General features: G+C 42.6%; 1 protein-coding gene across 1 annotated transcript in view; it reads left to right on the plus strand.

Moving 5' to 3' along the window:
• Window positions 1–7,017: 7,017 nt before the first annotated feature.
• Rtn1 (reticulon 1) overlaps window positions 7,018–15,710 on the plus strand; it is a 215,737-nt gene continuing 207,044 nt past the window's right edge. Inside the window, exon 1 of the mRNA XM_013346088.2 lies at window positions 7,018–7,610. Coding sequence (XP_013201542.2) covers window positions 7,370–7,610 — 241 coding nt within the window. The 5' untranslated portion in view covers window positions 7,018–7,369. The remainder of the gene's footprint in view (window positions 7,611–15,710) is intronic.

Consider the following 15,710-nt stretch of genomic DNA (forward strand, 5'->3'; position numbering starts at 1 on the left):
TAACATCTCATGCTTTCAGTTTGGGAAATTTTCTTCTATGATTTTGTTAAAAATATTTTCTGTGCCTTTGTCCCAGTTTCTTCTTCTTCTATTCTAATCATTCTTAGATTTGGTCTTTCCATAGTGTCCCAGATTTCCTGGATGCTTTGTGCCAGGACTTCTAAAAAATTTAACATTTTCTATGATAAAGATATCTATGTCTTCTACCATGCCTTCAAGGCCTAAGATTCTCTTTTTCATCTCTTATATTTGTTGGTAAGGCTTGCCTCTGAGGCTCCTATTTGAAGTCCTAAAATTTCATTTCCAGATTTCCCTTAATTTAGATTGTTATGATTCTATTTCCACTTTCAAGTCGTGAACTGTTTTCTTCATTTCCCTTTTTCCTGTTTGTTTGTGTTTTCATTGATTCCTTTAAGGGATTTATTCATTTCCTCTTTAAGGACCTCTATCGTATTCACAAAGGCTCCTTAAGGTCTTTTTCTTGTGCTTCAGCTATGATACAATACCCAGGGCCCACCGTGGTAGGATTGTTGGGCTCTAGTGCAGCAATATTGTCCTGCCTGTTATTAATTGGATTTTCACCCTGGCATCTAGGCATCAGGGTTTGGGAAGATTGTAATTCTAGGTGCTGCTATCTGGCCCTGTCTTTGTTGAGCAGCTGTTTTGTTCCTTGCTTTCTATTGCTCTTTCTGGCTCTTAGGAGAGTGTGGTGGCTGTGTGTTGCTCGTTAGAAAATTCTTTAGGGATCTTGACAGGTGTGACCTTCAGGGGTTCTGGGTAAAATGTGTTTTCTAGGTATTGGGTGATGACTCTTAGGAGTGCAGGTGGGCTAGGAAGGGACTCTGAGGGGGCCCATAGGAAGGACGAAAGCAGAATATTCCACCGCGATCTGGTCAGTCCCCAGGGAATGGAGCAGAGAAGAGGAAAGCCCACGACAGGTGGTCTGCTTCAGATCCGGGGATGAGACTGAGACTTTGGGTTTGGAGAAGAGTGGGGTGAATGAAGACCTGCTTTGCTGGCTGGCACGCTTGGCTGGCACGCTTGGCTGGCAGGCTTGGCTGGCAGGCTTGGCTGATGGACTCCCAGATAAAGGCCCTAGTGCTGGGGACTGGGCTGTCAGGATGAGTGGGGAGGAAGGTTGGAGGAGATCTGTGTGATCTGTGGGAGGTGGGGACAGGAGGTCCAAAGTTGTGGTCTGCTACAGGGGTGGGGGTGAGATTGTGGGATTGGGTTTGGGGCAGTGGAGGGAAAGGTGAAGATCTGCATAGCCTACCTGCTTCCCTGGCCAGGGTGGCCTCCAGCACTGGTTTATAAAATGGTACTGTTGGCAGCTTTCCCATAAGATTAAACACAGAGTCACTTTCTGTCTCCACCGTTCTAATCACTATTCTGCATCCAAAGGAAATTAAATATGTAGAAAAACCTTTGGACACTAATCTTTTTAAGGAAATATTATTTGCAATGCTCCAAAGTGGAAATAATCTAAGTTATCTGAGCAATGTTTGAGAAAATAGAGGAATAGCCACACTCAGTATTGTACTCATTAATAAAAAAGGAATAAAATGTGGACATAACACAACATTAACACTGAAAATGCTATGAAAAGCAGAAAAAAAACAGATGCAAAATTCGACATGTTGTCTGATTCCATTTACATGAAATACTCAAAATAAGTGAATCTACGAAACAGAGAACATACCTGACCGTTTCCTGGTATTGATCCTGGTCTTGGGTGGGGTGGGGAATGACTGCTAATGCATATGGAACGTGCAGAATTCTGAATTCCTTGTCGTGATGGCTGTAAAATTCTAAAAATCACTTAATTATATACTAAAGTGTTTGTTTTAGTGAGTTAAATCTCCATATAACTAAAACAAGAAAAATAGTTACCAAGAGACTCATAGAAAACCTAATTCACAAGTCATCAATGAAGTTAAAAAGTAAAACCAGTATGAGAAACTATATATTTTTCACCAAACTAGAAATAGAAAGCGTGTGTGTAAGTAATAAGTGAGAGGTATATGAGCACATACGTCATAAAGAGCAAAGACTCGGTCAAAGGCCATTTCCCTCTGTCAGGTGCACTCTGACTGCTTCTCAAGCACAGAATGTCGTCAGAATCCTTTTATTCTCTCCAGAGCATGGAAAATTCAGGTTATAGATCTCCGATTCCAATTCTCTCTTAAAAGGCTGTTTTACAACAAAGATAAATGAAAATATAGCAAAAAATGTGTACACAAGTATTCTTATAAGCCTTCTCTGTAATAACTCAAGAGTCTGGGTCTATATTGTCTGATGAGTGGGTGGGTAAGTTAAGGTATATCCATGTAATGGACTGATAGTGACCAATAAAAGTGGCTATCTAACTAGTAGAATATTGACTCGATACTTTGAAAATGGCCCCTGAAAATGTTATAAGTGAAAGAAACTTTATGTTTTGCTTACGTGTGCAAATTAAGAGAAAATCTGGAATTGATGGAAAGCGGTAAGTTCGTCTCCTTTCCTTCTGAGGTCATGAGAACATTCTACATCTCACACCTTTGGGTGTCAGATGGAATCCTAGTTGTCACTCTCCAGTGACAGAAGAGCCTGGTGTGTTTGTTACAAAAGTGCTGTGTGTTGTTACTGAGAGTGGGGTGTCTTTTGGGCGCCTTTATAGTGTCAGCCTGAACACTGTTTTTCTATAGCAAAAAATGGAGCATATTTCCATGTCAAATTCAGGAGCTTCTACACATTATCTAAAAGGAAAAAGTAGGCTGCAAAATAATCTGGGGGTTATCTAGATAACTTATGTCCCAAATCAACGCAATAAATAATGATTTTGGAGATGTGTGGCACTGGACTGCCTTCTTGTGTGACTTCTACCTTATTGCACCAGTGACAGCGACTCTGCCATTGCACTTTTCTCTAAGAGGGCTTTAAAGAGAGTCTGCGGCTTGGGTGACGCTGAGCTGAAATATAAATAGAGAAGGAAACACACAGCATACGTTGCCTTCCCTCTTCCTTGCCTAGTTGTGCCTATTGTTCATTCTTTCCCATTCTTCTAGAACCTCTCTCCTATAGAATATGATTATGGCCCATAATACTTTCTCTACACAGCACTCCAAACATTTATCACCATCAGCCAGTGGATCCTGTTGTCCACTTCTGAAACAAGCTGTTTCATGTTGAAGTGTGTGTGTGTGTGTCTGTTTGACCTAACTCCTTTTTAAAATTTTTATCTATTTTTTAAGAAATTAGTTTTCTCCCAACATAATATTTTTATTAATTATTTGGGAATATCATACAATGTACCCCAAACATACTTGCTTCCTATTCCTCCCAGGTCCACCCTCCTACCCTTGTCCCCCTCAAAAAATACACCAAGTCCAAATTGTCTCGCCCGTATACTCATTGGTGCATGTTGCTCTAACTCCTTTAAGAACCTTTGAGACATATTTCTGAGTTAAGCTTACTTTTTAGAATACAAGAATTATTATTGGGATGTGGCTTCTCGACAGAATGCTTACCTACCATGCGAAAAGTTGTAGGTTCAATTCCATGCTAAAAACAGAAAACAAAACAGAACAAAAACCACCAACCAACCAAACAACAAATTAAAAAACAAAACAAAAACAGATACACAGGTTACAAGTAGCCAACAATGTAGTGCCTCACTATCTTGGCTTCAACAGTCGCTGAACAAGCTTCACCTGATTTGCTAAAAATATCTATAAAATTATGACCAGCTTTAGTCTTGGAAGTCATTTCTCAGAAATAATTTAGTATGTACTATTATCATTTTGAAAATATACAATTGTTAAATTGACCCTAAACCCTACACAGAGGTGTTACAGGATATTTGATCATACCGTGAACTCCAAGATGGTGTTTTTACTAGAAAAACCTGTTTTTAGAGGTGGTGTGGCTCAGCCCTAGTACACACCTTTAACCAATTGTAAACAGGATTAAATAAAATTAATCACAGGTTAAAAGGCCGAGCAAGCAACCAGTTGATAGAAAAAAAAAGTGTTAAGAGAGTCAGGAGGATGGGTAGAGAGGCTCACAGGAAGTAGAAGGGAGGGACATTAGGTTTGAAGAGTTTTGTTTGAGACAGCATAGGAGAAAGCGCTCTTTCTTGGATGTCAATGGAAGAGGAAGGTCAGCTGGAGCTTCCTCTGCCTTTCTGAGTTATCAGGCTTACACCCCAGCATCTGACTCCTGAATCTTCATTGGTGAAATCGAACTACTGAGATTTAGTCAAAAAAACAACACAGAGGCACTTCTAGAATCTCCAGTCTTTGGTCAAGCAAACTGGATGCAGGAATAGTAGACACGGAAAAGGTTTCACATTGGTTAAGGTTGTGACATTTTCTCCATATGTCCCCATATCCTCCACAGTATGAGATTTGGCTGAAGTTAAGAAGTAAAGCTAAATGTTCTTTACCTTATTCCTTTTTTTGGAGACCCAAAACAAACCACATGACAAGAAGAAGAAGAAGAAGAAGAAGAAGAAGAAGAAGAAGAAGAAGAAGAAGAGGAGGAGGAGGAGGAGGAGGAGGAGGAGGCGGCGGCGGCGGCGGCGGCGGCAGCAGCAGCAGCAGCAGCAGCAGCAGCAAAGACTCAACTCTTCCAAGTTGTCTTAAAATGCTGAGAAAGCCTTAAAAGTTCTAGCCCTATTTTCTTTGTCTCAAAAGCATTTCAGAGCAATTCATAACATCTAGTGGCTATGTGAGTCCTGGAACCCTGTCACTCGCTGTGTTATGTCCACAAATCTTCAAATCAGTGAAGTTTCATCAGCTCTGAGGCATGCACATGTGATGTGATAGCAATATAAATCTTCTCAGATCACAACAGAAACCTGAATAGTTCTCTCCCCATAGAAAATTTGTATCAATTCACCTGTTGAGCCTCCTAAGTACAGATATTTGAGCAGATTGCTCAGTTGAAACATGATGTACACCTTTTTAAGTACTCTTTCTCTCTGTCTGTGTCTCCGTGCCCCACCTTGCAGGGAACCAATCCCAGAGCCTCACACTTCCTAGACAAGTGTTATGCTACTAAGACATACTATCAGCAAACCATGTATTCTTTTCAGAATAATCTCTGAAATGAAATTATCTGGTTCCTATACTGAATAAAACATAATAGACTAAATTGTCTATTTTCCTCCATATATCCTCAAGCAAGAGTATTGATTCATGGCTGATGAAATGTGGGAAATAATTAGAATTGTATCCCTATATCTATTTAATCATAAGGATACAAAAAGGTTTGTGCAGTTTGTCAAGTTTCTGATTGGTGCCTTTCTTCAGTGTTTCTCAGAGAACCAAAATATCTGTCCCCTCACCATATGGCCACCATTCAGTACTCCTTACTAGCCATGTAAATGTAACATTTGAGCTTTCCATGGTCTTGACGTGTTAATAATGAGACTGTGAGGAAATCCCTACCTGGAATTCTTGATACTTTAAGGCAATCTAAGCAAGAGACTGGAACGACACATCCAAGTGCCTCCCAGTTGTATGACTACATTAAATTCCCTGGAACACAGCAGTGAAACAAGCCTTTTCAACTTAATATCTTAAGAAGGTGCTTATTTCTCATAGATTAAAGAAAACTGTGATGATTCTGGGTAACCAAGAATTGGTTATTGTAGGAGGGGATAATGTTTATAGCTTTATTAGGATAACTGACTAATATACATTGAGTCACACATATACACATGACAACGTGGTTTCTAACCAACGCATATGCCATGAAGCCACCATCACAATGAAGATAATGGACATATTCCATAGAACCTAATTTTTTCAAAGATTTATTATGTGTGTGTGGGGGGGGGGGGCGATGGTGAGCTGTCAGATGTGGGTGCTGGGAACCAAACTCTGGTCCCTCTGGAAAAGCAGCAAGACTCTTAACCATCGAGTCGTCTCTCCAGCCTCAATAATTAATCTCCAATATACCAATAATGTAAAATTTGGGTGACTGCCAGACACCCACCACATTTTCTCTAATTTATTGCTGTCCTTCGAACATTGTTGTACCTAGTACCACGAAAGATTAGTCTGAATTAGGAATCTTTATTTCCATCACTTTTAGGAGCAGCCAAATGGTGCCGACTCTGCCCTTTAAACTCACAGAAAGGTGTGAAGAGAATGGTAGCTGAGATCCTGCACAACCTCGTGCATGCTGCAGCACAGGGGCCGACCGTTTTTTAGAGCAGGGCCGACAGATAACTGTACCCCTCTGCTCTGATGCTGAACTTAGCCAAAGACTTAAAAGGCGTGCAACATGTTATGGTTTAGGAACCAGTAAAACATGCTCGAGTTTGAAAAGACAGGTCCAAGCATGGGAATGACACACGTGGGTGAGTTACCCCCCCCCCTTCATTAAGTATCTCCCATTGTGTCAGAGAGTACAGTAACGGAGGAAAGAGCAGCAGCAGAAGTTTCTAGGAATGTCCGTGTCTCCAGTAAAGTAGACTGCCTGAGACAGTCTGTCGTTTGTACAACTTTCAGCTGAACGCTTCCAAAGGGAGGCACAGCCGCTTCAGTATGCCTAGTGGCGTCCTGTTTGCTTTCGGTGCAACTTGGGGCACGTCTGGGAAGTTTTTTTTTATAGTGTGTCTCCTGATGGTCCATTCCTGTACTCTGTTTTGTTATTGTTTGTTTGTGTGTTTGGACCTGCTCTGGAAACTGCCAAGGGTGACGGATTTAACCTCCAGGTTGCAGATGTCTGTCTTCACTTGCCACCAACACCTGTCTTCACCAGGTCACCACTCAGATTAGTGTCCTTTCTGCACCAGGCTCTGGTTACCCTCATAGCGGTGGTCCCGAGATTCCCCAGCCTTCCTTGCTCTCCTAGAGTCCCAGGACTCCAGCCTGGCTTTAAATTCTTGCCTAATCAGTCAACCTGCAGTCAGTACCTGCTGGTCCTCTCCTTGTATTTTTCCCCAGATGAAAGGCAGAGTCAAGTGGGTTTGGCACATCCCTTAATCAGAGCCTGCCATTAGCAGGCCCGGGGCTGACGTGCACTGGGGAGGTCTCGGACCGAGCAGGCCATTTTCACCTGCGTAATAACAGGCTTGGGAGTAGCGAAGCGGCACTGGCACAGCAAGCAGCCTCTGGAGCAGGGGAGGAGCGCAGGCGGGCGGCCGCCCCGGGGCCCCAGAGGAAGAGGAGGGGGAGAAGGAGGAGCCGAAGCGCCCAGAGCAGCAGCCACCGCTCGGCCCGAGTTGCAGCAGAGGCAGTGACGGCGGCGCGGAGACTCTGCAGCCTCCCTGAGCCCGGAGTCCCGGTAGGGACAGCAGCAGGGAGCGCCCGCGCTCCTAGCCACCGCATCCAGGCCTTGCCAAGCCTCCGTCGTCCAGTCGGGGGCACCGCCAGCCATGGCTGCACCTCCGGATCTGCAAGATGAGCCGCTGCCTTTGGCTAGCCCCGGGTCCCAGTGGTTCGGGTGCCGGGGGGAGGGGGAAGACGAAGCAGCGCCGCCGAAAGGGGCCAGGCCAGCGCAGCAGGATGGGGAGCCTGCCTGGGGGTCCGAAGCCGGAGCAGGGGTAGTGCCTCCTGGGGAACTGTGCTCCGGCCCCGCCCGGTCGCCGCCCGTCGCCATGGAAACTGCATCCACAGGTAAGCCCGGAGGGCACCACGACCCTGCAAACGGAGGCCGGGACCCTGGTTTCTGGAGGGTCCTCTAGTCCACAGATTTCCTTTGCGTTTTCCTGGCTTCCCTGAAGGGGCACTAACCCCAGCAGGGTTCCGCCTGGTGCGACCGTAAATGTTAGCGGACTGGTGGAAAACAGCAGTGTGCTGCTAGCGGGTAGGAGGAAGAAGGCTGTCAGTCCTGTTATTTCATTATTACTCTTGTTTCAGCCTTACATATTGTCCCTGTTGGCAAGCCTGGCTACTGCTGCGCCCCGGAACAAGTTTCTCCTTCTTGTCAGAGGCCTCGGGGCAGCAGGGCGGGCGTGACAGGTTGTGATGGTTTTCTGGGGCGTGTTTGCGCGCTTCGAGGGGCGACCGCAGTCGTTGACAACTAAGCAGCAAGCGGGCCTACTGCTTCAGGGCCCTCCCGCTGGGTTTAGGGCAGTGAAGTGCTTCAGTGGCTTTAATTCTCCCTTTCTCTTCCCTCATGGAAACACCACACCCTACTCTTTTCCAGTTCCTACTCCAGCTCTGCTCCCCTTCTCCCGCGCAGAAAACAAACCCCAAGGAGTCCTGCCCTTAATTCCATAGGGACACTATGGCAGGTTTGGGAGCTGAAGCCTTCTCTCTTTATTTGCTAGTTGCTCTTTACCTGGATCTGTCAGCGAGAATTAAAACTTGGAACCCCCAAATGTGAAGGTTTTGGCTGCGGATTGGAGTGCTGGGGTTGTGGCTAGAGGTCCAGGCACAATTTACCATGCAGAATAAACTCGCCTTCTATGTTTGAAAAAAAACAGACAGGGGCAAAAACTCTTCCCCTGACTCATCCTTCGCAGTTAGACAAAATCCTTGCCTGGTGGGACCAACCAGAGGGCCACGGCTTGTCCTTGGAGGCTGGAGAAGCTAGGTGCCTCGTGGGGAGGGGTGGCTGCCTGGTTAGCGCTGTTTCCAGGAGAAATTCTGTAGGGGGTGGTGTGTTGTGCTGTACTCTCTGCTGTTCTGAAGTGGGAGTTGTGTAGTTTTGGTGATGTAGCGTGAGGCCTGGGTGGTGGGTGTTCCCGGAGGAGGGGACGTGGGTTGGACTGGCATATGTGCTCCTGGCAGCTGATTTAGGGAAAACCCCTTTCTTAAGCCACCCCCTCTCGAGGGTTATGTGGAGTGCCTTAGGTTGTCTTAATTCTGCTCTAGAGCAAGCAAGATCTCAGCCAGGAAAGGAGATTTGGAGAATGCGTTGAATAAGGAAAAGGAAAAGGTAGGGGCCAAGAGAGAAAAAAAGAGAAGCGAAAGAAGGCTAGGGAAGGTGGAAGGAGTGGGGTAAAGAGGAGACCAGGAGATGGCGGGGATGGGAGGGGGGAGGGGAAAGGAGGACCGGTGTGAAAAGCCCCAGCAGTTGACAACCACGTTTGTCACATATTAATTACTATGGGATCTAAATCTAAGCGCAGTTTCCTGGTCTCTTGCAAGTTCTTGTCCTCAAATGAAGAGAAATGAAAACGTGGAAGGAACTGCAAGAACAAAAGGCAAATGATAACGGCCTAGAGCCTTTGGTGCCTGTAGGATTTTCTTTGCTGACGGCGGCTTACTGTTCAGAAGCTTTGTCTACTATATTCCAAATAAACTCTTTGTTTCTAAGCTTTACCTGCCTCCCATTAGTGTCTCTAAGGGCAAGCGAGTAAGAAAGAAAAAGTCTTGGGTTAGGTTACAAGCGCTAAAATGCTTAAAATGGATACAATAGAATGTTTTGATATAGTATACATTGTGGAGTTATTAAAAACAAGCTGGTTAACACAACTGTGATCAGTTTTAATGGTGAAAACACTTAAAATCTACCTAGGAATTAAACATATACAATATACTGTTACAGAGTAGTGGCTAAATGGGACAGTCACCATCTTCCACAGTTAGCATCTTCATGATGAAGAGATTTTGTTTTGTCAGGTAATTTGAGGTTTCCTCTCGTAAGCATCAAATGAACTAATAAAATCAAGCAAGGTTCTAAGTTTGGGCACGAGGAGATTAAAAGGATATTCACAGACATGCATATTTGTATAGAAATGTTTGAGCAGATTGCTACTGCATGAAGGGATGTCTCATAAGATTGTTGTCTGGTTAATGTTTTAAATCTTCAAGCTCCCTACTTCATAGGCAGGATATAATGCTGGGAATGGCAGCCAAATAAGTAGCCATATGTTGAAAAATCCAATTAAAAGCCGGGCCACCCTCCTTATGTGCGATTTTTGTAGTTTTTTTTTCCCCTTTTTCAGTGTAAGCAAAAATCAACAAATCAGTGACAAACCTGAGGGTAGACCATGGCACACCTTGCTTGACTTTGCAGTTCTATATTTTGCTTTATAAATAGAAACCAGTTTTTGTGAGGTTCTGAAGACAAGGAAGCCCGAGCTCAAGGTGTCCAGAAGTCTGTCTGCTGTGGTTCTGCCTCCTGGCCCCAGTGGTTCTGTCATTGCGCCCTCCAAAGGGAAGAAGGCAACGTATTTTCCCCCTTTGAAAGAATACTTTCGGCCTCAGTGTGAGTGGAGATGTAATTTAGACGTAGAGTGTGAAGCACTGTAAACAGACAGCTCCGTTTTCACACGCAGTATTCCCATGTAAGACAGATATGGGGTGTTTTCAAAACGGCTTTTCTGAAAAAGAACCACCAATCATGCCATCTGGCCAGAAATTCTGTTATTTATTTTTATACATTGATGGTAATTAAAGTCCCCCGAGAAATAGTTCCAAAAAATACTTCTCTGTAAACTCCCAGAATAAGTGTATATATAGCTCAACACCAGTAAAGCAAGCTATAAAGGCCCATTACACTGAATGAATTTTCAGATATTCTCACTGCTTCTGTCACTTTTCTACCACGGAAAAATTTCCAACAATAACGAGAAAATAACACCTTCTTGCTGAGCTTTAACTTTTCACATCTAAAATGCTTGTGGGCACATGCGATGATGTATTTGACCAAGGAGCATTCCAAGTATCATTAAGAGGCTACAGTGCCAAGGTCTCTAACTGTGGAACACTGCCAGTCTCTTCGAGTTTTATACAAAAGGTGATGAGAGCAACTGATACACACACACACACACACACACACACACACACACACACACACACTCCTGGGAACTAGGAGCACACAAAAGCAAAAGGAAGGAAGAATGGCCTTTTGTTTACAGAAAGATTTTTGTTTTTTAAAAAAGAGCATTTGAACGAATTGGAACGGTAAGAAATTGACCTATCGACTGCTTTGGGAATGAACTCATTGGCCACATGGAAATCGATGTGGAGGACTGGATGGAGAATGCTCAGGAGAAGCCAGTTCCATGTGGCTCGCCTCAGCTGTACTATTCTGTGGATAAATCTGACACAATTCTGTGCATAATTGTAAGAAGAAAAGGGTACTTTTTCAACACATGTTACTGGGGCCATGAAGTTCGTAGGTAAATTTTTAAAAAGCCAGATGTGATACTCTGTTTATCATCTACCATGATTTACATAATGGTGAGCATATTTTATACATCCCATCCAGAAAACTACAGTGTTTTGCCAGCAGCCATTGCTTCTGGAAATTGGGGACTGTATTCACTTTCATATGTGTTTGATAGACGTGTTTTTTTTTTAAAAAAAAAATTTGGAATACTTTATGGCCATCCCCTTTAGAAGGTATAAATACTAGTCTTTTCTCTTTCATATTTTGAGAAAGCTTCAGCGATACTGAAGCAAGAAGCTAGTCTCCATGTTGCTTTTACAGTCTATAGAAAGAGTAAAACAGTCTGGAAACATAATGCAATTTATTTCTCCAGATGCAGCCTTTGGACAGAAAACTTTTCTGCAACTGAGTATGGTACACATCTCTGACCACAGAGATGCTAGGGTTAACACCTAGAAGTACTTCTACACTTTCCAAATACATCGAAATGGGTAACATCAGGACATCACTTGATGTGTTTGAAGTCACCATTCTGTAAACTCTGCCTATCCCTCCACAGAGACCTGTTTCTGTTATTTTCTAGATTGACTATGAACTTCTAACACTGACATCTGGGAGGCAAGTTGTGGACCAGCGTCCATTTACTGTCCCTCCTAGGAAGCATGGATTATTTGTAAAGTGAGAAATTGCTGGGGTTCATCCTGGTAAATGGGCAGTTACCGAACGTCTCTGCCGAACACAGGTCAAGGATTCCTAGAACACGGGCCACTTTCTTTTTACATCCATGTTTAGTTTAGCCAAACACCTCCTTTTGTGTCAGCTTTCATTTTCCTCATCCTCATCTTTGTTGGGAGCTTGACGGGCAGGTCTTGCCGTTGTCCCACTTCACAGGGGCATGAGCATGAGTTAGTTTTCTGAGGTCAACACAAGACCCACAAATGTGAGTACCGCTTGCTCTGACTATATATATATATATTTATTTATATAAATATATATATATTTATTTCCATATATATATGGAAATAAATCCATTCCTCTTTCTTTCTCTTTGTCTTATTTTGCTTTTCTTCAAAGAAATAACTCTGTTAAGTATTACTCCAAGATCTTCAACTTTATTCATTATGATTTAATCATACAATTACATGGGATATATATCATATATAATACATATAAATTATATATACGTATTTTTGAGATTATAATTTAATTGGAGCATTTATCCCTTCCGTTTCCTCCTCCCAAGCCTTCTTATATATCCCTCCCCACTCTCCTTCAAATTTGTGGCCACCTTTTTCACTATTTGTTACTTCATGTAAATGCACACACACATGTTTGTGAAAAATATATACATATTTTCCAATACAATCTTTTCAGGCCATATAATTATACTTGTATGTATGTTTTCAGGCTGACCATTTGGCAATGGACAACTGATTGATGTGTTCTTCCTGGAGAAGGATACGAATCCTGTTCCCAGCTTTCCTTAGTGTTTTATAGAGAGCACAAATTCTTTTGAAAGAAGGAGTATATTAATCTCCAGAAATTTGTGGTAACATAGTTGTTTTCTTTTCAGATTCAGAATTACCATCATATACACAACACTGATTGCGGCCAAGAACTCAACTTGTAAATGCTGTAGAAAGCTTGTTCTTTAATTGCACAAATATTATTATATTTCAAAGGATGGCTGATATGCCACAGGGTAGCATTAATAGGAAAGAAATTATTGTTTACCCAAAAACGTAAGATGAACTCTTCTTAAAAATATCTTTGGTCTTATTTTAAAATTTTGTTTTTGGGGAAGAAAGAGTATGTTAGATGGTCTTATAAATTTAAAAAGCACAAAAGAATATATAGAGAAAAAGAAATTGTTTTCATAGTTTAGTTTTGAATAAGATAGTATTTGTTTCAGTCATAATTCTACTATTGTTTTGTGAACCCCTGGTATATACCAGATGTTGTTGTAAGCCCTGAGGAAAAAAATCTGTTTCCCCAAAAGTGTATTGTTGGGGTTGGGGAGAGGACAGACAAGACAGCAATCAGAAAGGACACCTGAAGGGATATAAGGTACCGTGGACAATGCCCAAGCAGAGATGTGGGACCTGAGGGCTAGTCAGAAAGACTCCTTTGACAAGGTGGTGCCGAATCGGATGTTTTAGTGACACTCACAGTAGACTTGTGCCAATGTCCCATTCTAGAAGGAAAGAAAGGGCAATGAAATGAGCTTAGGAAAAATGGTAGGTGAGCAAAAGCTGAAAGGTAAGACAGCCTTAGGCCCTTGCCACCACTTTGGCTATTACACCGAGTGAAAATGTAAGAGGTCTTTATCCCTAGCAGGAGACCTATTTCAGGCAGCTCACTTTGCTCATCATGTCAAGAATCTAAGACGGTAGAAGGTGGTAGATTTGGAGGAGGAATTATCAGTCAGTAGATCACACTGGACTGAACAAGAATGGTAACATTAGAGGAGATGAAAAGTGGCCGGATTCCACTTACAGAATATATGTATATATATTCTGAAACTAACACCACATCTCAATGGACTGTGGATGGGATATGAGAGGAAAAAAACTCATTCAGATCGTGCAATGGAACTTGACTTGAGCAAATATAAAAATAGAGTTGCTACTAACTCAGCTTAGGAAGGTTTTAAAGAGGGCAGGATTTAAGAAGCAAGCAAGAAATGGGGTTGATTTTGAGATATCAGATACCCAGGTGTCAAGTTTTCATTGTTCAATGGGGTTGGAACCCGGCATGGAAGAGGAAATACACATCTGGTAGTTGTTGGCAGAGCGATAAGATCACAAAGGAAGTCAGTTTTCACTGTGAATGGGTCAAGGGTTTCTGAGACACTTGAGTAATCAGATGTCTTGCAGGAATTTAAGTGGCCTGTTCACCAGCTGCTGGAATATTGAGAGGGGAGTGAGGATATTATGGTCTAGGTGAAGGGGAGAGTAGAAGGGTGAGGAGGAACTCAGAGGAATTCTGACAGGCTTTTGGGATTCCCTTGGAATTTGTGGTCATGAGTATATGTGAGAAAAACCATCACATAGACTATAACTCTCTCCTTCTCCTCCTCTTTCTCTTCCTCCTCTTTTTTTTTTTAAATCTTTCTCCAGGCACATTCAGCCCAAGTTTGGTTTAGAGTAGTAAGCGAATGTTTATGTGATTTCTGTTTTTATTTCATAGTAATCCTGACTGCAGATTTGAGGCCAATGCAAATGAGTGAATACACAAAGCATCATGGGATCTGGTGGGAAGCATGAAGGGCAAAGGTGATAAACAAGGCATTGTGCTCTGCTGGAGAGAGAGTTCCAGAGTGGGAGAACAAACGGTGTCAATTGGATAGTTAAGGTGTCTGAGATAGAGATTAGGAGGGAAGTGGGGATTCTAAAGGAGCAGAAGACAAGTTTATTGAGGAGCTGAATGCAGGATGGGGAAGATGGCAGTGAAGAGAGCACCTAGATGCTTTCTAACAACACAGAACCATGACAGATGCAGGAGAGTGGCAGTGAATGACATGCTAGTTCACATCTTTAGGGAAGAATATAGTATCCTGGGATCCAATCTATGGCATTTGAAAGGGAGATAAGAGTGGTGATCCATGAAACCATAAATATAAAATCCCAAGTATAGGGTCAGGAAAATCTGTTTAATATGTGCAGAATGCAGGAAGGAAAACTTAAAATAGTTCATGATTGGGTTTGGGAACATTGAGGACTGTAATATGAACTAGTGCTATGGGGAAGTTATGGAAATATTCTCTGCAATCCCAAGTAGTATTACTAGAAAGTCTCTGATGCACACAGTATGAAGTAATGGTTCCCTGCCTGTTGTAGGGGCCATGTTTTGAGGCATTGGTGAGCTATGCAAGGTAAGGAAGGACAGCTGTGGACGAATAAAAAACAGACCATCTAGGAAATTGCTGGAAGACAGCAAACATTGGTAACAAGAAGAAAGGCATTCCAAGAGGTGCTTCATTTTATGAAGCAGAAGGAGACAAGAGGCAGTTGGCTTCCCAGGGTAGAACAGAGATGAAAGATTTGGAGACGTGGATTCCTGCTGAGTGAAGAAGAATGATGTTATGGTAGTTAGACAAGGCTGGCCAGAGACTGTCTCCCAGCGTTCATGCAAAAATGAGGTTGTTGACTTGGTAGGGAATTTTGGGAAGGAAGATATGCTTAAAGCCCAAACTCCATGCCTTCCCGGAAGAGAGGTGCCTCCTATCCTCAACACTGTATTTTTACATAGATCTCAAAAGCAAATTCAGAAGTCACCTAGTAAAACTTGGAATAGTATCCATCATTGAAAACCACAGTTAACCTCAAAATAATGACCTATCACACACTCTCCATAAAAAACATAGCTTTTTAGAACCCATCTTGATTTCTCTACTGTTAAGAAATTTCCCTAGCACAACACTTAAGAACTTTGACATTTTGTCCAATCTTGGGTCAGCAGCCTACATATGAAACTTGTGATCTGCAAACATTTTTCATTTTTATTTTTGAGCTCGCTTCCCTCTTTTTCTTTTGCTATCAGATCTAGCTCCATAAATGAAGGCGAATTTAATTAATCCAGGCCAGTGGGTACAAGAAGACAATTTTAATATAAAAGCACACTCACACACCCGGAGTTCAGCGATCCACCGT

The sequence above is a fragment of the Microtus ochrogaster genome, chromosome 1, assembly GCF_000317375.1.
Source record: "Microtus ochrogaster isolate Prairie Vole_2 chromosome 1, MicOch1.0, whole genome shotgun sequence".
Lineage (NCBI taxonomy): Eukaryota > Metazoa > Chordata > Mammalia > Rodentia > Cricetidae > Microtus > Microtus ochrogaster.